This window comes from Neolamprologus multifasciatus, chromosome 20 (genome assembly GCF_963576455.1).
Source record: "Neolamprologus multifasciatus chromosome 20, fNeoMul1.2, whole genome shotgun sequence".
NCBI lineage: Eukaryota > Metazoa > Chordata > Actinopteri > Cichliformes > Cichlidae > Neolamprologus > Neolamprologus multifasciatus.
In genome coordinates this window covers 8,239,943-8,265,092 of record NC_140458.1, presented here as the reverse complement: position 1 = coordinate 8,265,092, position 25,150 = coordinate 8,239,943, and the positions used below count along the sequence as shown (strand labels likewise).

General features: G+C 36.5%; 1 protein-coding gene across 1 annotated transcript; it reads left to right on the top strand.

The window, feature by feature from the left end:
- On the top strand, positions 1-24,529 carry LOC146494332 (uncharacterized). Its single transcript, XM_085146002.1, has 30 exons — positions 1-1,676; positions 1,757-1,808; positions 2,063-2,206; positions 2,298-2,483; positions 2,700-2,855; positions 2,952-3,119; positions 3,212-3,274; positions 3,529-3,558; positions 4,090-4,245; positions 4,358-4,525; positions 4,833-4,862; positions 5,392-5,547; positions 5,660-5,827; positions 6,135-6,164; positions 6,694-6,849; positions 7,862-8,029; positions 8,157-8,181; positions 10,261-10,936; positions 11,045-11,097; positions 16,514-16,626; positions 16,750-16,968; positions 17,741-17,944; positions 18,147-18,275; positions 18,369-18,559; positions 20,602-20,778; positions 20,878-22,257; positions 22,352-22,393; positions 22,865-22,915; positions 23,040-23,106; positions 23,370-24,529. The coding sequence occupies exons 1-30, from the start codon at positions 1,527-1,529 to the stop codon at positions 23,426-23,428; spliced, it is 5,367 nt and encodes a 1,788-aa protein (XP_085002128.1). The 5' UTR covers positions 1-1,526; the 3' UTR covers positions 23,429-24,529.
- Positions 24,530-25,150: the final 621 nt, after the last annotated feature.

The following is a 25,150-nucleotide window of genomic DNA, read 5'->3' as shown; positions in this document are numbered from 1 at the left end:
TAGTACAAAGAAACACAAGACTAGGGATGGGTACCGGTGTCCGGTGCCATGATGGCACCGGTTCTGACATAAACGGTAGTAACCAGACCGAAAAGCAGCGCACATTTCGGTGCTTTATTTCGGTGCTTTTTTTCCCTGAGCTGTGATACACTTTGAATTCTAGCCAATCATTTTACGTTTCTGAGGATAGTAGGCGGGTCCAGGTACGTACGTTCTTTTAGAGCAGAGCTACAGATTAAAAACGCCCAAGGCGAAGCGGTCAAAGTCTGGCTGTACTTCACAGCAAAAGATGCAAACTCAGCAGCCTGCAACAAGTGCTTTAAGCTGATACTGTGGAAAGGAGGTAACACCTCAAATCCGATGAAACACCTGGCGACGCATAGCGGGGTTTTTTTTAAAGCCGAGAAATGCGCCGTATTTAATAGCTTGCTGCGAGACCTCACACCGTGCACATCTACTGCGTGTGTAGCCGTAGCCCTGCCAGTGAAGCAGAAATGATGATGATGATGGCAGCAGCAGCCGTTCTTCTCTGCGTGAGTAGCTTAATGTTGTTCGTGTGTAATTTACGTTGAGTAGGCTAACCACGTTATTACATTAATGTATGTAAGGTGAACTAGCAAACATCATCATAGCTACATGCGGCTGTCTTCTTGTTTGATGGCAGATACTCCCTTCACCCTGGCCAAAAAGGCTAAAATGACCAAAGAAAAAGTGGAAAACAGTTAAACATGAGAGGTTTTTGGACAAAGTTTGTTTTTTCCATTGTTTAAGCACTGCTTCCAGCCAAGAATGATACCATATATGCCCTATAGCTGCAGAAAAGGCTAACATTGTTATCTTTTTACAAAAAAACAGCTGAACATGAGGTTTTTGGACCAATTTTGTGTTCTCCATTCTTTAAGCACCGGTTTGAGCACCGTTTAAGCACCGGCGCCGTTTTAAAAGTACCGGTTTGGCACCGGTATCGGATAAAACCTAAACGATACCCATCCCTACACAAGACCTTTCAAAGTAAAGTAGGAGCCGTGGGGACACGAGCCAACAGGGAATACTTAACACAGGGATGACTACATAAATGGATCTACTAAACAAGGACTAAAGAAACCTAGAAGCTAATACCAAAAGAAAGAAACAATGAATATAAGAATACAAGGAAAACTCAGAACGCTGGGTCACATGACCCAATACCGTGACACAACTGTGATAATAAAATTAAAAGATCAGTTACTATTTTCTTATCTAAGAACAGGAAAGATTATTGGCACTCGAAAATTCTCATAATGTATAAAGACCATCAGTTTTTTGTTTTTTTGCTTAGTATTACAAGTTGTTGCCTTTGACAATGTTTGAAGTTAAACATTTTCAAAACTCTGTTTGCATGCTAACAAATAAACATTGACAGGCTGGTATGATCCAAATACATTTAAACAAGTTGAGCAGCACATTATCTGGAAGCCAGAAAACCTTTTGCCTTCCTGTTGGCTCCCATTTACAGAAGGAATGCCAGCAGCATGACACCGTGAATAATGACTGATTTTATTAAAAGGACTTGTGTTCTTTTCTCTTTAGTTAGGATGACATTACGAAAGGTCTCGTTATGCATCGTTATTCTCCTAGTCATATGGAACTGTCTTAAGTATGAGGGACACAGAGAGTTTCTAAATGGCTTCTTTGAGGTAAGAATAAAAATGAATGAATGTATAATGATGAAAAAATACAGTGAAACAAGTCATTTTCCTCCTGGATTTTCTTCCAGGAGTTAATGAGTGCAGAAGAATCCAGCATTCATCTAAGACAAAAAAGAGAAAGTGAGTACAATTTTAGCAGTGTTACTACAATGTAACACATGTTTGTTGACTAATAATATAATTATATAATAATTGTATTTATTAAAAAAAAAAACATGCTTTGCAAAGTGCTTTGAAAAACTAGACGAGGGAGGATATTCAATGAACAAGCAGAACTGAATAGCAATAACAGTATCTGACCAAGTCCAGATTATCAATGTTATCATTGCTTTATGGTTTGTTTGGGTTTTTCTTTATCTTTTTTTTACCTTTAGCTTCATCAAATTCCACTGAGTATGAGCTCCAAGCTGTTATAAGTGTCTCAAATCTGGAACAATTCCAGTCGATATTGAACACTCTCAGTTTTCCTTTATCGATCAACGCCACTGGTGAGATTACAAGCATTAATACAACAACAGGTAAAACATCCATTTATGTTGCTTCTCCATTGCTTGCCAATCTTATTCACTCAAAGTGTCACATTGAACCATTATGTTGTGTTCTTCTCAGTGTGTTCACCAAACATAACTGCAAACATAACTGGATACCAGTGCACATGTGAGGAGAACTTTGCTTGGTCATATAACAAATGCATTAACTATGAGGCCTGTGATGCCATCGTTGGTGATACATGTGGATGCATTAATGGACTTCCAGCAGATGGGCAATATTGCCAGTTAAAAAACAGCAACCCAGGTAGGACTAGTCAAACATGTATCACATGTGATAGGTAAGTAAGTATGTAATGTAAATGTAAGTACATTTATCCAGCATATGTAGTTAGACTGAGGTTTCTACATGTAATTTAATATACATGTGATATATGTATTTCACATGTATATAATATAAAGTTGCAACAGAAGTAGAAATATCTTAAATAAATGGGGTGCTTGTTTTTTGTCTCCTCTACAGTGCCAGTGGAGTATGATATAGACTTTAACTTGCTCTTGCCAGTATCCAGCCTGCCCCCAAATTTCATTGACCTGTTCAGAAACCATGTGGGAAATTTGTCATTCCCCAAAACCATCACTCAGTCTTTAATAATAGAAGACTTGAACTTCACCACATGTAAGAATTTTGTACTCGGACAGATTTAAATGTGTTCATACTCTAGTGCATGATTTATGAGGTGTGTTTTGTCATTGTTTTGAATGACTTTAACAGGGTGCTATCCAAACTCCACTGGAGGAATGCAGTGTCAGTGTGAGGACCACTTTGGTTGGTCATGTGAAAAGTGTGGCCTATACGGTGCATGCAATAATGTTACCTCACAAACCTGTGGATGCATCAAAGGTCTTCCTCCTGATGGAGAGTTCTGTGAACCAAACGCAAGTAAGAAACCTGCAGCTGAAGAAATAGAAGCATTTTAGAAGCATAGAAACATTAACAGATCTAACACTGCGTTCAAAATCCTTACTGACATTGCTATGACATAACCAAAAGTTATGGACTTCCTCTGAGTGGGGAGTTCTGTCAACCAATCACAAGTAAGAACTGCAATTGTCTAGCTGTTGGATGAACAGAGACTACTGCCTTTATCAAATAAATGAATGAACTTTTCAACTGTCTGATTACCTAATATTGTGTTATGAGAGTGATTAGACATTAGACATGAATTGCTCTGTGGAAACACAGTGTAATTAATTCTATACTCACTGTATTAAAGAAACATTAACACATCTATGGTGTTTAGTTTCTGGCTTGAAAATTAAATAATTAAACATATAATGTTTTTCCACAGGCGTTGCTCCTTGCCCAACACCACCTCCTGGTATGACAAACATCTTTGTTATTCATTTGTGGAAGCACAGTTCAATTCATTCTATACACACTGTATTAAATTATCTGATTGTTTGTGTTCAAAGACACAAATGATCTTGTTATGTTTAATTTGTATTTTGGGTGTGTTATCAAATATCAATATGTAAGAAATTATTTTTTACAATGGAAAGTGTATACAATATTTTTTTATAGAGAAAAACATGGGGGCCATCAACTTGGCAACAAAGAAAACACTTTCAAAAGATATGGCTACTGTTGTGCTTTAACTCAGCCGCTGCTAATTTTCTAAAACTTACTAAGTAGCTTTTTAGGCATTGACCTAAACCCATGTGTTGTTAATGGATAAACCTAAACAAGTAACATACTTTAATAAATAATGCATTCTTCAATTATAAAGATATTATAAAATCTGAAACGTGCATGAGTCGAACTTGGGTCAGTTTTACATTTTGACGTAAATACAGTTTCCCATCATTGTAACAGTTGTATGTGATGGATTTCCCCCTTTTCTCCTACACAGCACCAGTGGACTTTGATATAGACCTTGAACTGCACATCCCAGCATCTAGTGTGCCCCAGAATTTCAGTGTTGTGCTCAGAAATATTCTGAAAGATTTCTCCTTCCCCAAAATCATCACTGGGTCTTTAACACTGAAAGACTTGAACTTCACCACATGTAAGGACCTGATCTTATTTGACTTTTGCACTCCAACACATTTAATGCTGTTCATATGGTGCTGTATGACTTGTGAACTGTGTTTTGTTCTTCTTTTAAATGTCTTGAAAAGGGTGCTATCCAAACTCCACTGGAGGACTCCAGTGTCAGTGTGAAGACCAGTTTGCTTGGTCATGTGGCAAGTGTGATGAGTACAGCGCATGCAGTAATGTCACCTCACAAACCTGTGATTGCATAAAGGGATTTCCTCTGAGTGGGGAGTTCTGTCAACCAATCACAAGTAAGAACTGATATCATCTAGCTGTTGGATGAACAGACTACTGCCTTTATCAAATAAATAAATGAACTTTTCAACCGTCTGATTAGCTAACATTGTGTTATGAGAGTGATTAGACAATAGACATTAGACATGAATTGCACTGTTTCCACAGTGCAAATCATTCCATACTCACTGTATTAAAGAAACATTAACAACTCTAACACTGCATTCATTATCCTTGCTGACATTTCTATGACATAACCAAAGTCATGGTGTTTAGTTTCTGGCTTGAAATTTAAATAGTTAAACATATAATGTTTTTCCACAGGCATCGCTCCTTGCCCAACACCACCTCCTGGTATGACAAACATCTTTGTTATTCATTTGTGGAAGCACAGTTCAATTCATTCTATACACACTGTATTAAATTATCTGATTGTTTGTGTTCAAAGACACAAATGATCTTGTTATGTTTAATTTGTATTTTGGGTGTGTTATCAAATATAATATGTAAGAAAAAAAATTTTACAATGGAAAGTGTATACAATATTTTTTATAGAGAAAAACATGGGGGCCATCAACTTGGCAACAAAGAAAACACTTTCAAAAGATATGGCTACTGTTGTGCTTTAGCTCAGCCGCTGCTAATTTTCTAAAACTTACCAAGTAGCTGTTTAGGCATTGACCTAAACCCATGTGTTGTTAATGGATAAACCTAAACAAGTAACATACTTTAATAAATAATGCATTCTTCAATTATAAAGATATTATAAAATCTGAAACGTGCATGAGTCGAACTTGGGTCAGTTTTACATTTTGACGTAAATACAGTTTCCCATCATTGTAACAGTTGTATGTGATGGATTTCCCCCTTTTCTCCTACACAGCACCAGTGGACTTTGATATAGACCTTGAACTGCACATCCCAGCATCTAGTGTGCCCCAGAATTTCAGTGTTGTGCTCAGAAATATTCTGAAAGATTTCTCCTTCCCCAAAATCATCACTGGGTCTTTAACACTGAAAGACTTGAACTTCACCACATGTAAGGACCTGATCTTATTTGACTTTTGCACTCCAACACATTTAATGCTGTTCATATGGTGCTGTATGACTTGTGAACTGTGTTTTGTTCTTCTTTTAAATGTCTTGAAAAGGGTGCTATCCAAACTCCACTGGAGGACTCCAGTGTCAGTGTGAAGACCAGTTTGCTTGGTCATGTGGCAAGTGTGATGAGTACAGCGCATGCAGTAATGTCACCTCACAAACCTGTGATTGCATAAAGGGATTTCCTCTGAGTGGGGAGTTCTGTCAACCAATCACAAGTAAGAACTGATATCATCTAGCTGTTGGATGAACAGACTACTGCCTTTATCAAATAAATAAATGAACTTTTCAACCGTCTGATTAGCTAACATTGTGTTATGAGAGTGATTAGACAATAGACATTAGACATGAATTGCACTGTTTCCACAGTGCAAATCATTCCATACTCACTGTATTAAAGAAACATTAACAACTCTAACACTGCATTCATTATCCTTGCTGACATTTCTATGACATAACCAAAGTCATGGTGTTTAGTTTCTGGCTTGAAATTTAAATAGTTAAACATATAATGTTTTTCCACAGGCATCGCTCCTTGCCCAACACCACCTCCTGGTATGACAAACATCTTTGTTATTCATTTGTGGAAGCACAGTTCAATTCATTCTATACACACTGTATTAAATTATCTGATTGTTTGTGTTCAAAGACACAAATGATCTTGTTATGTTTAATTTGTATTTTGGGTGTGTTATCAAATATAATATGTAAGAAAAAAAATTTTACAATGGAAAGTGTATACAATATTTTTTATAGAGAAAAACATGGGGGCCATCAACTTGGCAACAAAGAAAACACTTTCAAAAGATATGGCTACTGTTGTGCTTTAGCTCAGCCGCTGCTAATTTTCTAAAACTTACCAAGTAGCTGTTTAGGCATTGACCTAAACCCATGTGTTGTTAATGGATAAACCTAGACAAGTAACATACTTTAATAAATAATGCATTCTTAAATTATAAAGATATTTGAAAATCTGAAGTGTGCATGAGTCGAACTTGGGTCAGTTTTACATTTTCACGTAAATATAGTTTCCCATCATTGCAACAGTTGTATGTGAAGGATTTTCCCCTTTTCTCCTACACAGCACCAGTGGACTTTGATATAGACCTTGAACTGCACATCCCAGCATCCAGTGTGCCCCAAAATTTCAGTGCTGTGCTCAGAAATATTCTGAGAAATTTCTCCTTCCCCGAAATCATCACTGGGTCTTTAACACTGAAAGACTTGAACTTCACCACATGTGAGGACCTGATCTTATTTGACTTTTGCACTCCAACAGATTTACAGTTTTTTACAGCCGCTAGGACACATTTCTCAATACTTAGGTCACTTTTGCAAAACTCTTCACACAATTCTAACTGACCTTCAGCTTGGCAAAGCAGTTCAATTCACATTCAAAATGCACTACAACTACCAAAACACTTTATTCAGGTCTCAAATAAACTCATTCTTCCAGAACACTAGCAAAGGTTGACAGCCGACAAACACCCTTTGTCACCCACAAAACAATGACCTAAAAAACACTAACAACATGTAGCATTACACAGTGTTTTCTTGTGTAAAACAAGGACACATCTCTGTTTATAATTTGAATATATGTTACTGGAATGAATCAGACATCATGCAGAATTCGTTAATATTTGTTTATGTATTTTTATTTTTTTGCACTAAGTAATCCCAAAATACAAGAATTTGTATACACACCATCTACTGATACACATACAATAGTAATGCTAATCTACTCGGTCTTCTCCATTTGGCCACAGGTTCTCATCCACATCACATCTTATGTCATCTAGGGCAATACACCTAGGAAAGAATCTTTTTTAGATTTTTAGATTTAAAATATGTTTCAATTAAATATTGCTGTTGAATTTTGCTGTCTTATTCAGTTTTGCATTATGTTATTGTTTTGACCATAAGTTTAACAGTTTTGAAAACAGTATGTAAGTACATGCAAAATGTCCTTTACGTACAAAGATTTTTGGCAGTTGTTGTGTCTGAGTGAGAAAATAATTCATGAAATTTGAGAGATGTAGTCATTGAATGCATTTTGTGCCAAAACAATGATAACTGATCCTCAGTTTAGCCCACATAGACTTCTGTTGTGCTCACTGTGTGAGGAGTTTTGCAAAAGTGACCTAAGTATTGAGAAATGTGTCCTAGCATCTGTAAAAAACTGTAATGCTGTTCATATGGTGCTGTATGACTTGTGAACTGTGTTTTGTTCTTCTTTTAAATGTCTTGAAAAGGGTGCTATCCAAACTCCACTGGAGGACTCCAGTGTCAGTGTGAAGACCAGTTTGCTTGGTCATGTGGCAAGTGTGATGAGTACGGCAAATGCAGTAATGTCACCTCACAAACCTGTGATTGCATAAAGGGATTTCCTCCAGATGGAGAATTCTGTGAACCATTCACAAGTAAGGACCTTGTCGTTTTTATAACAAAATGTATTTTTTTATTCACTTTAAATTCATCAAGTTTGCGTCATGAGTGTTCTCGATGTCACTAAAACAATATAAGGAATTCTTGAATGTTTCTCCACAGATATCATTCCCTGTCCACCAATGCCAAACACAACAACACCAGATCCCACTACAACAACACCAATGCTAAACACAACAACACCAGATCCTACAACTGCAACACCAATGCCAAACACAACAACACCAGATCCTACAACTACAACACCAATGCCAAACACAACAACACCAGATCCTACTCCAACAACACCAATGCTAAACACAACAACACCAGATCCTACAACTACAACACCAATGCCAAACACAACAACACCGATGCTAGACACAACAACACCAGATCCTACAACTACAACACCAATGCTAAACACAACAACACCAGATCCTACAACTACAACACCAATGCCAAACACAACAACACCAGATCCTACTACTAGAACACCAATGCCAAACACAACAACACCAGATCCTACAACTACAACACCAATGCCAAACACAACAACACCAATGCTAAACACAACAACACCAGATCCTACAACTACAACACCAATGCCAAACACAACAACACCGATGCTAAACACAACAACACCAGATCCTACTACTACAACACCAATGCCAAACACAACAACACCAATGCCAAACACAACAACACCAATGCTAAACACAACAACACCAGATCCTACAACTACAACACCAATGCTAAACACAACAACACCAGATCCTACAACTACAACACCAATGCCAAACACAACAACACCAGATCCTACTACTAGAACACCAATGCCAAACACAACAACACCAGATCCTACAACTACAACACCAATGCCAAACACAACAACACCAATGCTAAACACAACAACACCAGATCCTACAACTACAACACCAATGCCAAACACAACAACACCGATGCTAAACACAACAACACCAGATCCTACTACTACAACACCAATGCTAAACACAACAACACCGATGCTAGACACAACAACACCAGATCCTACTACTACAACACCAATGCCAAACACAACAACACCAATGCAAAACACAACAACACCAGATCCTACTACTACAACACCAATGCCAAACACAACAACACCAATGCTAAACACAACAACACCAGATCCTACAACTACAACACCAATGCTAAACACAACAACACCAGATCCTACAACTACAACACCAATGCCAAACACAACAACACCAGATCCTACTACTAGAACACCAATGCCAAACACAACAACACCAGATCCTACAACTACAACACTAATGCCAAACACAACAACACCAGATCCTACTACAACAACGCCAATGCTAAACACAACAACACCAGATCCTACAACTACAACACCAATGCCAAACACAACAACACCAATGCTAAACACAACAACACCAGATCCTACAACTACAACACCAATGCCAAACACAACAACACCAGATCCTACAACTACAACACCAATGCCAAACACAACAACACCAGATCCTACAACTACAACACCAATGCCAAACACAACAACACCAATGCCAAACACAACAACACCAATGCTAAACACAACAACACCAGATCCTACAACTACAACACCAATGCCAAACACAACAACACCAGATCCTACTACTACAACACCAGTGCCAAACACAACAACACCAATGCTAAACACAACAACACCAGATCCTACTACTACAACACCAGTGCCAAACACAACAACACCAGATCCTACTACTACAACACCAGTGCCAAACACAACAACACCAATGCTAAACACAACAACACCAGATCCTACTACTACAACACCAATGCCAAACACAACAACACCAATGCTAAACACAACAACACCAGATCCTACAACTACAACACCAATGCCAAACACAACAACACCAGATCCTACTACTACAACACCAATGCCAAACACAACAACACCAGATCCTACAACTACAACACCAATGCCAAACACAACAACACCAATGCTAAACACAACAACACCAGATCCTACAACTACAACACCAATGCCAAACACAACAACACCAGATCCTACAACTACAACACCAATGCCAAACACAACAACACCAGATCCTACTACTACAACACCAATGCCAAACACAACAACACCAATGCTAAACACAACAACACCAGATCCTACTACTACAACACCAATGCCAAACACAACAACACCAATGCTAAACACAACAACACCAGATCCTACAACTACAACACCAATGCCAAACACAACAACACCAGATCCTACTACTACAACACCAATGCCAAACACAACAACACCAGATCCTACTACTACAACACCAATGCCAAACACAACAACACCAGATCCTACTACTACAACACCAATGCCAAACACAACAACACCAGATCCTACTACTACAACACCAATGCCAAACACAACAACACCAGATCCTACTACTACAACACCAATGCCAAACACAACAACACCAGATCCTACTACTACAACACCAATGCCAAACACAACAACACCAGATCCTACTACTACATCACCAATGCCAAACACAACAACACCAATGCCAAACACAACAACACCAGATCCTACTACTACAACACCAATGCTAAACACAACAACACCAGATCCTACTACAACAAAACCATTACCAACAACTACAACGACACCAATGACACCCACAACAACAACACGGGGATCGAGTACAACAAGAGAGCCAACTACTACAACCACAGCGATGTCAACTACAACAACAACAGCAAACACAACTACTACAATAACACCAACTACTGCTTCTGTTACAAGAGATCAATTGACCATAAATGTGGAATTTAATAAGACATACAATGATCCAAACAGTGATTTTTTCAGAAATGTTAACACTGCTGTAAGTCTCAATTAGCCCCATCTTTGTATCATTCAGTTTTCACACAATCTCAATCTACTCGATTCAGGTGGTTTAATTCATGTTTGGCAATGTCACGATCTCAAACAGATTCAAGCAGAAGCAAAGAACAACAAAATCACAGCGCAATTAATTGAATTCCGGTAAGTCACATTATCTTTTTTAATATACCAATCCTAACAATTGGTTCTTTGTTTAGGTTTTTTTGTTTGTTTGTTTTTTTACAGTTGTTACAGTCTTTGAAAATTTTCTCCTCTGTGTCAACACTGCAAGTCAAAAGAAAAAATCATTATGTGGCTACCTTGAAGCTTCTTAACATAAACGCCCTACAAAAAACAGATAACTACAACCTAAAGTTCCACTACCCATGAATCACTTACACACACACCATACTGGCAAAAACATCTAGTATAACATCTGTATAATCATCACCTTATACAGAGGCAGACTGAGACTCTAATGCAGGCCAAAAACTTGACTTAAACCCAGTCCACTTGGTCTGTCATTCTCTAGTCTATAAGAGCCTAGCATCAGAATGGGAAAGAAAAGTAATTTATCTAACTCTGAACGTGGCATGGTTGTTGGGGCAAGACAGATTTGTCTAAGTATTTAGAAAATGCTGATCTACTCACATCTTCCTGCTAAACTAGCTCCAGGGTTTACAGATAATGGTTTGATATATATATATATATATATATATATATATATATATATATATATATATATATATATATTCACTATATTGCCAAAAATATTCCCTCATCTGCCTTCACACAGATATGAACTTGAGTGATATTTCCCTCTTAATATAATATCGACCAACTCTTTACAACTATAATAGCTTCAGATCTTCTGGGAATACTTTCCACAAGCCTTAGGAGTTTGTTTATGGTAATTTTGGACCATTCTTTCTGCAGCAACTTTTTGAGATCAGACACTGAAGCTGGAAAAGGAGGTTTGGTCAAAGTCTCCACTCTAATTCATCCCAAAGGTGTTCTATCAGGTTGAAGTCAGGACTCGGTGCGAGCCTGTTAAATATTTCCACACTAGACTTGTTCATCCATGTTTTTATAGACCTTGCTATTTGCACTGGTGTACAATATGTTGGAACAGTAAGGGGTCATCCTGAAACTATTTCCACAAAGTTGGGATCATGAAATTGCATAAAATGTCTTGGTATGCTGAAGCATTAAGAGTTCCTTTTACTAGAACTAAGGGTCTAAGCCTTCCTTCTAAATAAAACTACCGCACACCAAAATCCTATCTATACTTGGCACAATATATTCAGTTAGGTACCAGTTACCCCTGTACAGGAAGTCTCGACCGGATCTGTGTGTTACTGATCCTAGGGATATTATGCTAATAGGTTATCAGAAACTGATCTAAGGCCATGTCCACACTTTTCATTTAAAAATGCATCTTTTCCTCTCCGTTTTGGCCTTCCGTCCACACTGAGACGGTGTTTTTGGTCAAGGTAAACTGAGCTTTTTGAAAACGCTCTCCAAAGTGGATAAATTTAAAAACTGTGTTTATGCGTCGCAGTGTGGGCTGCGAAAACGGAGACTTTTGAAAACGATGATGTATTTTAGTCATATGATGCAGTCATGTGACCAATTCAACTAAGATGGCGGACGGCATTGTACAGCAGTTGTTTGTTTGCTCTCAATTTTGACAGCCCTATTAAAGAATAATATAAGTTTCTACATGCTCCAGAAAGCTTCAGATAAAACTCAGCACTTTTCCTCAACATTTTGCCGCAACATTTCAAAGAGCCGTAAAGTAAATAAACGGCAGACGTTTCATGCATACGCAGTACAGGAACGTAGCTTTTTCAGTGTGGATGAAAACAACTGAAAACAATAGTGTGGACGCGGACTGTTTCTAGACATAAACACCATTTTCAAATTTATCCGGATTAGTGTAGACGTAGCCTAAACTGGTGGTGAGGAAATTCACGTAAATCCAGACGAGGCAACCCAGGAGCAATCTTAAAGCTAGGCGCATTCAACTGCCACATCTATAAAATCAGTTTTCCTGAGTCATCTATGGACTTGGTGAATAGCAAGGTTAAACTTTAGTGCCCAGGAAAATAGGTCCCAGAGATCTGTTAATTTTAAGAGCTAAAACAACCTGTAAGAAGCATTATGAGATGTGATATTCATACCCTAGTTTTACTTTTGATGCTTCACAAAGAGTTAAAAAAAAAAAAAAAGGATTGTCCACAATATTAGACTTTAAATGGAGATTGGCATTTGCTTTGCCATGCCTAATCCTTCAGTGCTCCTCACTTTAAAAACGAAGCAGATGGACCATTTCAAGGAAGAGTTTGCTCTCTAAATGGTTCGTCTGCTTGTGACAAAATCCGGAGAGCAGTTCTTTATTAAGAGAAACATCACTTTATACTCTTTCACAAACTTTACTCTCCCCTTTCCCTAGTCCTGTTGAAATTACTTTTGACCCAAATGACACCAGTTGCACCATGCTTAAATCCTTTTTTTACTGTTCATCGTGACCTTTGTACAAAAACACCTACTATTCATGATACTATTGCACTTCATTCATTCAGAATCATTACAGAATGATTACTTCCACTTATTTTGTTACATTTATAATCCTGAATTTTAAGAAAATAACCATAGCGCAAACAAATTTTATATATTCCAGAACTTTACTACTTTACCAATAATTATACGGCTAAACATTAAGCCCCTTATTTAGACCGACTCAGGCGGATGAGGCTTTGAGGATTTCAGTCTCTTCGACAGTCAATCGTATACAGTTTTTCTGGCAACCACCAGAGCAAGATTGCTATACAGAGAAGCGTTATTAATCACTCCAGTGCTCTTGAGTCTACTGGGAGCATGCTTTACACCACCACATCCTACACTTTGCATTGCAATTGATGATGTAAGGCTTGGCCATGGAAACCCATTCCATGAAGCTCTCTACACATTGTTCTTGAGCTAACCTGGAGGCCACATGAAGATTAGACAGATTTGTCTAAGTATCTGACAAGTCATTGGCTGTAACAATTGACTCTGCTGAAACTTGGCAACATCCGAGCACTATTTTACATTACCCATCACATAAAATCCCCACTGATTGTTTGCCACTAATAATTGTCTCTAGAATATTGAGTACTAAGAAAGGTTCACAGCTGTACCATTCTAGAATTCACTGAGAATGACCCATTTTTTCACAAATGCTAGTGTTTAAATTCAGATTTTATTTGTCACATACACAGTTCAACATGTAGTGAAATGCTTGTGCCCAAGATTTAGGTGGGGGAGTGAAAACCTTTGGCAATATTGTGTATCTAGTGAGCGACAGTTCTCTGTAAAAAATAAATAAATAAATAAATAAATGAATTTTAAAAATGCAATGCTAATATCAAAGCTCAGAGGAAAGTGCCCTAACTGCTTTGAGCGGATAGGAGCGAAACAGCAACTCAAATAACCACTTGTTGCAACTAAGCAGTGCTGGGGAGTAACGGAATACATGTACCAGTGTTACGTATTTGAAATACAGAATATGAGTAACTGTATTGCATTACAGTTACCATTTAAAATGGTGATATTCAGAATACAGTTACAAATAAATGGATTACACAGCGGTCTTTTCCTGTTTCATATGTTAGGCAATGCCCTCTCTATTTTTGGTAATTCCACGCCAGTGCAAACCCAAACAAAAAATGCATTAAGAGGATCTAATGCCTGGGTCTCAATCTTGCGGCCCATGTCACCCCTACTTGCAGCCTGCATAATGACATGAAGAAATATTTTTAAAAATTATTACTCAAAAAATTATTTAACCCACTGGGGTCGACGGATGCGCCGGCACGTCAAAATCGCATGACCAATTTAAGTTGTTATTGTATTTCAGATTATAGCTTCATAATGATTACAGGACATCAGAGTACTTGTTCTCATTGTTTAGTTATAAGAATAATCACATAGAAATGAAAAAACCTGAAGTTGTGTGTTAATTGACACTATTTGAACACGTATATCTTTTCATTTTACATGTATATACTTGCCTGGATATTTCAACAAAAACATTCAACATTCACACTTTCACTCATTCACAGTAGTGCACTGCCACACTACAAAGGCAATCAGGCAGCTAACTGGGGAAAGGGTAGTGTGCCGTGACTTATGAGATGAAATCTCTGAACACATTTTAATCAACACTATATCACTGTGATTGTTACTTTCCAAAATAATTAGTTAACACAACAAAACACACCTTTCAGCTCTACGTGTATTTTTGAAACTGGGTTTTTGGCGACCTGGTATGTCAGTGTTTCTGTCTGTAGAGCACACAAAAAGGTTCAGACATTTTTCATTGTGCATGGTTGAGGTTTATTTTTTCCAAAGGAAAAAAGGTCTACATATTCAACTTGAACGATAAAAGCAAAGTAACGATACATTTCCTTTCCTTCCTTAAACAGCTCCATTTCCTTCCAATTCACCTCTGTGTCAATTTCAAGATCCTGCTTCTTACTTTCAAAGAGCTTCATAACCTCGCTCCTCCATTTTTATCTGATCTTCTCCATATGTATGCCTGACTACAATGGGACCTGTTGGGTCTAACACTTAAACGCCGCTGGCTCAGAGACCAATCATTTGTGTACGACCACAGTGCTTTTTGTCTTTTACTTGCTGCAAGGGGAGCCTGAGCTCTTCATCTGATCTCAGCCAACTCCAAACTCTGGGACCCCTCTCACAGTCCTTTTATTAACATCAGTATTTACACAAACATCTCATTAATCATGCAACAGATAAGACACCCACCTGTGAACATGTGACGTGTGTGTCTGCGATGTGTGAGCATGTGGTATCACCAATATCCTCAGTCACCCCATATATGGCGTAACATTTTAATGAACCAGTGTTTAGAAAACAGGTGAACATTCTTGCTAAATATCTAATCACCTTGCTAAAGATCTAATCATCTGGCACAATGACAACCATATTGATGCACAATTCTCTAACAGGACTTTTAGTTGTTCTGCCCCAAGACTTTAGATGCACTTCCACCAGCTCTTCGAACTACAAACTCTGTCTGTACTTTTAAAACACATCTCAAAACCCATCTATTCAGAACTCCATACCCTTTTATACTTGTTTATATACTTTCATGCTTGTTTTTTTTTTTTTACCTTAAAAATTTTGTTTTGCTATATTTTATTATATTGTATTGTTGTACTATTGTAAGGTGACCTTGGGGGTCGTAAAGGCACCTATAAATAAAAATTATTATTATTATTGTTGTTATTATTATTAGTAGTATTATTAATATTAATATTAATATTAACTTGATTTTACCAAATGGTAAACAACTAACTTGTAAATTGAAGAAAAATGTGAGGTTTTTGCAGAATTCTTTTTTAAGTTAAGTATAGTGCAAAGCTATTTAGGGAATTGGATTCCAAGTGCTAGTAGACTGAAAATATAAAACTGTGACTCAACTATCATTGACTTATCTGTAGGTGTGAGAGTGAAAATGTACATTACATGCCAGAAATGTTAGCATTTCCAATCCTTTTCCATATTATAGGAGTGGGAGCACCATCGCTGAATACAGTGTCACTGCTGCTCCTACAGTCATCCAAACACTAAAAAATGGAATTTTTGACCAGCTAGCAAAAATCTACTCTATGATATCAGATGGTAAGCACTTGTCTACATTTGTGATTTTATTCAATTCTACATATTTGTTTAATGTCATATCAAAAAACACATGAGATCAGATGATTGTTTGATAATTTTTTATATTTATGTTCATTTTTAAAGAGCCACGTTCTCTGGATTTTAAAATTGAAGGTAATGGATTTTGGGAGGATAAAGTCAATGTAACATGTGGCCAACCACCATTGGATCTCTTTGGTACTGACTGGAGAGCAGAGTGGAGACGTGATGGCAATGTCATAGTTGCAGATGGAGTACACAACATTTCAAATACCAGCAGTCACTCAGTCTTATCTGTGTCACAGTTCATTGGTGCTGACAGTGGTAAGAAGCAAACAACTGCATTCCTTGGGGAAATTCACAAATCATATACATTTAAAATGCGAGTGCAGTCTCAGCATTTTTAGTGATTCAGCAAGTGCAATTACAACATTCTGATTGGCTTAAGGGTAAAACTTGTTTGGTTCAGAAAAAAACATCACATGTGTCTTTTATCATAACTCTTTTACGTGACCTATCGACGCAATTTAAAATCTGGTATATAGTTTGAAGTCCGCACTTCTGACCCAAGTTGAAATGGAGTCGCTGGGTCGCTGCAACCCCAGAGGGTTAAGGAAAACATTATTACTGCAATGGAGCAATCAATATTAGTGCAGAAGGACTGAAATCATTTGATTTAAATAGTTAAACCATTGCTGTTGCACAAGCCTTTCTCAAGAGAAGGAAATACCAAATTACAAGTGCCAGCGTAAATGTGTACTTGTGTGAACACAGATGTCAACTAATTCGTATTAGAAATCCTATTTAAATTTAGAAATAAGTGGTTGCTGAGCTCTTAATAATATAACAGTAAAATAAAATGTTGCTAGACAGAGAATGGTATTCTTGAAACAAAATGGAGCAAAAACTCATTATCAGCTACATTACTGCTTTTTTTGTGGGATGTAAAATGAATCACTGAATCTGCATAGGAGAACCAGCCATATTACAACTGTATAATACAGAAATAAGTGACACTGTCATCCCATATATTATTATTATTATTGTTTGGCAACACTATTTCATTTATGTATATAATAATTTACTTTCATTCCAGGAAAATATGAATGCAGGCTCATACGGCAAAAGGATAAATCATTTTATCGACAACGATCCAAAGGAACCTTCACACTCAAAGAGAAACCCTTGATCAGAGTGGACCCAATTCAAAGGTTTTTGGAGTGTAGTGGTGAAACTGTGACACTAAACTGCACTGTCAACAATGACTACGATATTAGTTTCACAAACACGGATATTAGCGGTAAATCTGAAACAAAGAATCAACAAAATGCAAATCAGCTATTGAGAGATAATTTCTCTGCTCATCTTGCAATACTTACGTTATTTACTAATATGAGACAAAACTTTTTAAAAACTAGTCTGATTAATATTACATCAGATCTGAATGTTTAGGTTGTATTGCTATTTATATTGACTTTGTTGTTTCTGTGGTTTATCCAAAGGTAAAAAAAGCATTTCCTATCAATATAAAACTGATAGCTGTGCAGGCAAAGAGCAGGATACAATTACCTGTCAATCAAGTACCTATCCTGAATTCAAAGAAACAATAACACTCATATTTTACCAAACCAGTGAGTATTAACACATTACAAAGCAATTTATTAAATTCAGGTTAAAAATTATCTACATTTAACAAGGTCTTTTTTTTGTTTTTGTTTTATTAGATTCTGAAACATGTAATGATGGAAAATTTGGAAAGACAGTTCGTGGTTCCAGAGCCAGAATACCCTGTGCAAACAATGAGGAAGGAGAAAAGAGTGCATTGTGCACCAAAACAAGAAATGAACTCATATATATTGAAATACAAGACACCTGCATACTGCAACCCATTAAGGAGCTGCTTGACCAGTCTAAGGTGACTTATATAAACTGCCATGTTCTTTTTTGTTCTTTGTATTGTGGAAAATGTACCTTAGAGATAAATCACAGTATTACATATTTTAAAGAGTTTGTGTAATTGGACTCTTTAGAAAGTTCACCTAAGTGAAGCCACAAAAATATTACACAAACCTCTCTTTAAGTTACTCTTGTAATTAAAGTTAATTTGCTATGTGTTTTACTTGACAACTGTGAATATAAATTTCAAAACTAGATTATATCAAATGGTAAGATAGGCTCTTAAATGACTAGTTTTTTCTACTCCTATACATTTCAATTTGGCTGATGATGGAAATGACCATGTAATGTAATGTAAAATATAAATGGTTCTCAACACAATCCTGTTGATTCTATTCTGGGCTATAATGGAAGATGAATCCACCTCTCAAATTATTACAGCTCCTTCAACCAGTTTTCAAATGGATGGTATCCTGTTAGACAGCAAAACGATCATGGTCTTAGGATTAAGTGGTGAACATACTTGAGTTTTAGTTGACTTTAGTTTTCTAGTGTTAGTTTCAAGTTCCGGGGCTCTATGTAAGTTAAATATATACAGGGATTCTTTCCATTATTTGGATTCAATTGTCCTAACATCAAACATCACAACTACTAAGTTAACTAAGTTTCAGCTGTAAAATTAGAGATATCATTCTCCTCTTTCAAGGAACATTTGAATTCTCTCTCTAGCCCAAAATGGTTAAAGCATTACAGTGATGTGAACTGCACATGTTAACTAGTATCTAGTAGAAGCTGATTTTTCTGTCTGTGTTCAGACAAGAGTACCTTCGGAATGCGTTGTGCTAACATGATACTTAAAATATCACCATAAAGCTTGTCTTCTCTTCCTTCCGAAAGCATCAGAGCTGGGGCATGTGCTGTGCCAATGGTGAAAAAAAAGAGTTAAATAAATGTTTACATTTGCATAACGCAGTTTTAGTTATTATTCTTTCAGCTGGAACCTTGATGTTGTTTAATAGTCTGAGAATAAGTAAAATACAAATACAAAATGTAGGAAATGTAATATTCCCTAATTTAAAGTAACCAATTTATATTGTCCACAAGTACAAATAGATGCCCCTAAATTGTACGTGCTTTGGAGTTTGTATGTGCTTTGGAGTTTGTACCTGCTTTCTCTCTAGGGCCCACCGTATATATTTCTATATAAACATATATAAATAAAACCACGTTTTTTTTAACATTAATAATTCCTTTTGTGCATAATTTTATATTGTTGTTAATAATAAATTAATTAAAGCAACCAAACAACCTGAAGAGACGGTTGGGAGCCGAAAGAGCCGGCTCTTTTTAGTGAGCCGAGCCGAAAGAGCCGGTTCTCTAAAAAGAGCCGGAAATCCCATCACTACAGAAAACTCTGGTTCACCCCAAAGTTACCCGGATAACACAAAATTCTGCTTGATAGTACAAACCTCAGAAAGTTTAAAAAAAAAAAAAAAAAAAAGATAAAAAAGGATAACTACTGCACCAAAAAAAAACCGTACAACAGAAATTAAAGTAAGCTGCAATGAGTCAATGATTATCAAGCCCTTTAACTTTGTGCAATACAAGTTTTACAGTTTTATATTTGTGATGACAGACAAACTGTTAATACAAAATAAACTTGTCACCCATTTAATAAAAATAAAACTTGTCAAATAAATAACCACAAAGTAAGCAGGTAGTTTAAGTTTATAAAGTATGCACAAAAAAATACTTTTTCAATAAATAACTACAAAGTAAGTAAGTAGTGTTTCTTTGTTTTGCCACTACAGCACTATTTACAGTTTGTGATCAGAAGACATGGAAAGCACAAATGAAACACGGTATTCACTGTTCTGTTTATAACTGCAGGCAGATTAAGGTTAAAAGACTGTAGTAAACGTAAGCGGATTCTGTCAGGATTTCTACAAACAAAAACCTTTGAGATATGAATTAGTAAATAGGAAGCCCAAGTTTGTCATTCTAACTTCAACATTGAGTTAAATTGTGAAACTAAATATTTTTTCTCTTCAACTCTTGCAGGTCTTGACTGCCACTACACTGCCAGTATTTTTGCAACAGCTCAGAAATGTTACTGATAAGAATTCTGAGCAAGTGGTTAACTCACCTAAAAATATTGATGCTGTTGTTCAAATCCTCATAAATGTAGCCAACAGAACAGAATTGTTCAATATCTCAATCAATGAAAACTCAATGAAGGTACATGCTAGTTTACTGAAGTTTGAGTATTCTAAATAATACATGCTTTTTTTAAATTTTGTATTTGTTTATTGTTTATTACTTTTTTTTTTACTATAGGATATCCTGATAACTGCAGGTGTTCTCACCACAGATCAGGCAAGGGACTCATGGAACTTTCTGAACAAAAAAAATGAAAATGAAAGTATCTCGTATGAAATCTCTAACCCTGACAGAGTTAGTTCATCATTATTGCAGTCTCTTGAAATAATAACAAAACACCTTGCCAGTTTCAATAATTCTGGTATTGACACGCCTTTTATCATCTTGAACAGAACTATATACACAAACCCTATCATTGGTGGTTTTAATTCTTCGGTGGTGATAGAAATACCACAGAATGAGGGTAGAAATAACTTAATCACAGTGATAACATTTGCCTCGCTGAATAATGTACTCCCTGCAAGAGAAATAGACAATTCATCGATTAAGGTCATCGGTGGCAGGGTTGTACTTGTTCAGTCCAGTGGCCAAATCAATAATATCTCTTTGACATTTGATATTTTAAATGATACACTGAGAGATCCAAAATGTGTCTTCTGGAACTTCAGTCTCTTTAATGATCTCGGAGGATGGGACGATGAGGGCTGTGAAGTGGTAAATACAAATGAAAGTGGAACTGTCACCTGCAACTGCAACCACCTGACCTCATTCTCTATCCTGATGTCACCAAACAGTCCAAGTAGCCCAATTTTGGGCTATATAACCTACATTGGAGTTGCCATTTCCATGGGTTCCTTGGTCATATGTCTCATCATTGAAGGCCTCATATGGAGAAAAATAAGAACGAATGAAACCTCTTACCTGCGTCATGTTTCCATAGTTAACATTGCTGTGTCCCTCCTGATTGCAGATATTTGGTTTCTAATTGGAGCAGCCATTTCAGATGCAGTTCATAAAAACCACTCAGCATGCACTGCAGCTACCTTTTTTAACCATTTGTTCTACCTAGCTCTGTTCTTCTGGATGTTTGCCTCAGCTCTGTTGCTGCTCTACCGTACAACTAATGTCTTTGGTGGGGGTTTGTCTAAAGCATCTATGCTGGCCATTGGATTTTCTCTAGGCTACGGAGCTCCTCTAATCATAGCAACAGTAACTATAGCTGCAACTGCACCTGACGACAAATATATCAGAAAAAATGTAATCTGCTGGCTCAACTGGGATGAGTCCAATGCTCTACTGGCGTTTGTGATTCCTGCACTTTCAATAGTGCTGATAAATTTCATTATCCTGGTTGTGGTTTTGTACAAAATTATAAAGAGAAGGGTTGGAACAACTGCTGCACAAGCAGGTGAAAGGGGCGTTTTACTGGTTATTGTCAAGAGTTTGGCTGTGCTTACACCATTTTTTGGAATAACTTGGGGTTTGGGAGCTGGACTTCTGGTGGATCAGGGAGACATAGGAATCCATATTGTATTCGCACTCTTCAATTCGCTACAGGTACAAATAAACTTTTTACCTCTTTATACCATAATAGCAGAATCTTTAATTACTGAATCCTTGATAACTGACATTACTCTGTCTTTTAAAAAAGGGCTTCTTTATTTTGGTGTTTGGAACACTGCTGGATGGTAAGGTATGTACAGCTCAATTTTAAGTCAGGTTAATGAATAAGTGCTTATTGTTGAATTACTTTAAATTAATGTTAAATGATATAATTTGGTTTAACCAACAAAGTGCTTAATACAAACCTTTACTGACAAAGGAATATGAATTGTAATAATACTACACTAAAATCCTCTTGTCAAGTCAAACTTCTGCCTTTTAGTGCCATTTCATGGTTTCTCTGTAAGTCCATATAAATGACTAATTCAGACTTGATGGTGAAAGTAGCAAAGAGCAGGTGGGCCCACACTTCAATAAATAACAGTTATATGTATGTGTTCGTATCCCACACAAGCACACAAAAAAGCAACTTAAACACCATAGACTTACAAAAATACAAGATTCCTTTTAGTGTTTGGCTGGGCATCATGAATTAATTAAATTTTACAGCTAACTTGTGCAACTTCCATTGTAGTCTAACACTTGAGATTTCACTTATCAGGTGCGGTCAGCAATATCATCATATGCACGACGGTCCAGAAGTGGGACAGGGGTAAGAACAGTTTTCGTGTTCCTTTTTTCTTTCCTTAATTTGGGTCTCAGCCAACTTGTTTTTTGTTTTTGTTTTTTGTTTTTTTCAAATATTGCATGATTTGTTTTTTGTATTGTTTTTTTAGAGCACAAGTGCTGGAAACTCATCGTCGAGTGGACTTCGATTTTTAAGGAACTGGAGACGTGGAAGAGGTAAATAACAATTAAAAAATTACCATAAAGATGCAGGAAAAGCTGTGTGTTGTTAGGTGTGCATGTACCTCAATCAGGCAGTCCAACACAGAAAACAATTGGATGGGTTGCACATTAACACAAATTTATTTTTTTAATTTTATTTATTCATACAATTATTTTACTTCTTACTTCAACATCCTGTTGTAGTACTGTGTCTACTGTGTATTTTTTTTTTTTTTTTTTTTTGCCACAGATTAACTATACTGCTCTGTTTTTTTTAGATGGCTACAACATGACATCCAGTGCATCCAGTGATTTACATTCGGCTAGCAACACATAATGAATGCAGAAATCTGAGGTTATTCAGATAACCAACAAGAAGTCAGGCTTTTCTTTGTTCCTTTTTTCCATAGTATCAGTGAGGTAATCTGTTATGGTTTTATTAATAGCTTATATAATATTTAATCCCAGAAGAATTTGGCTTGGTTTTTAAGGAAAACAAATAAGGAAAAATATGTGTGATCACCAAAATATTTTTGAATGGCATAATAAATTTTGGAATTGTAATCAAACTTTAAAAAGAATTATGTCATCTTTGTCATCTTTGATTTTGATTTGCATGTATGATTATCAACACAGCACAGAGCATAGATTTGTAGTTATACTAATAGATTTTTATCAATCTATATATGTTTTTAAAGAAAAGAGTTGAGTGTTTTCATATTCTAAAGAGTGAGTAGATTTGATGTCTGATGTAAACATAAGTAAAACACTGTACTCGCAATATACACAGAAATACAAACTACCTTTGTTTAAAAAAAAAGTTTTTGTGTTGGGGACATCTACTGTCTCAAAATCTTGCTGTTTCATTCTGTGTCAGTATGTATCATGGCACACAGTCCCACAAAGATCCTCATGAAAACTGTTAATTGAGCTGTAACAATTTCATTCATTTGTAATTCAATAATTTCTGGTAATTTTTTATTTAGTGCATTTTGTGAAGTAGCCGTGTGTTTTAAAGATGAAACAGATGTCAGGACACTGTTGCACATTAGATAGATCTTAATGCTGAAAATGCTGAAATTTCTCATACTCATGTTAATTTTACCCATTTTTTTTTTCTTTGCAGAACAGATAACTGTTATTCTAATTAGCACCTTCATAATCTTTACTGGCTACTCAAAGATTAACTAAGTATGCTTTCTGTGCGCCTTTTGTGCATTTAATGTGGTATGTTTTTGGATAGCTTTGACATGCCTTAATTTTGATCCTGATTAATAATGTATACAACTAGCTTTCTATTACTTTCTATTACTAATTATGTCCTGAATTTGTTAAACTTTTATTCAGAATTTGGTGATTAAAATCTTTTAAAAATGCCAATCTTGTGTCAAATTCCAGCTTCACACACCCTGTTAATCTGGCAGATTTGTTTGAAATATCCTAAAATCCAAGTTCCTAAAAATAAATAAATAAATAAAATAAAATAATAAAAACCTGAATTGGAAGGACACACAGACGTAGTTCCTAATAGTGGTGTGCGGATCGATATTGAAATATCGATTCTTCTGATACCAGTAATTTATGTTCTCATATTAAAATATCGATATTTTAGTACTTTGGGGTAAATTTGTAGTGTTTCATTAACAGGAACACAGTGGAAAGAAACTATATCATTCGGATCGTCTAAATTGGAAGGAACTACTTCCTCTTACGCCTTAGTCATATGTGAAATACGGCTGGATAAATGTGTCGCAGCCCCTGCCATGCGCACTCACAGCAATGGCTGAGCGTAAACGGAGTTATGTGTGGATGTATTTTACCTCCACAAACAGCTAAGACGCAGTTTGCGATACATGTGGCAAGACAGTGAGGTGTTGTGGCAGCACCACTAACCTCGTCAAACACCTGAGAGTAAATCATATCATAGAATATGATGAGCTTATGTTGAGGCGAACTGAAGAGGAGTAGAGGGACAGGTGCTTCGGAGCACACTCAAGCGCAGACCACAAACTCCTTTTGAACAAGAGTGAATTTATTTACAGTGATCTGCCACAGTGCA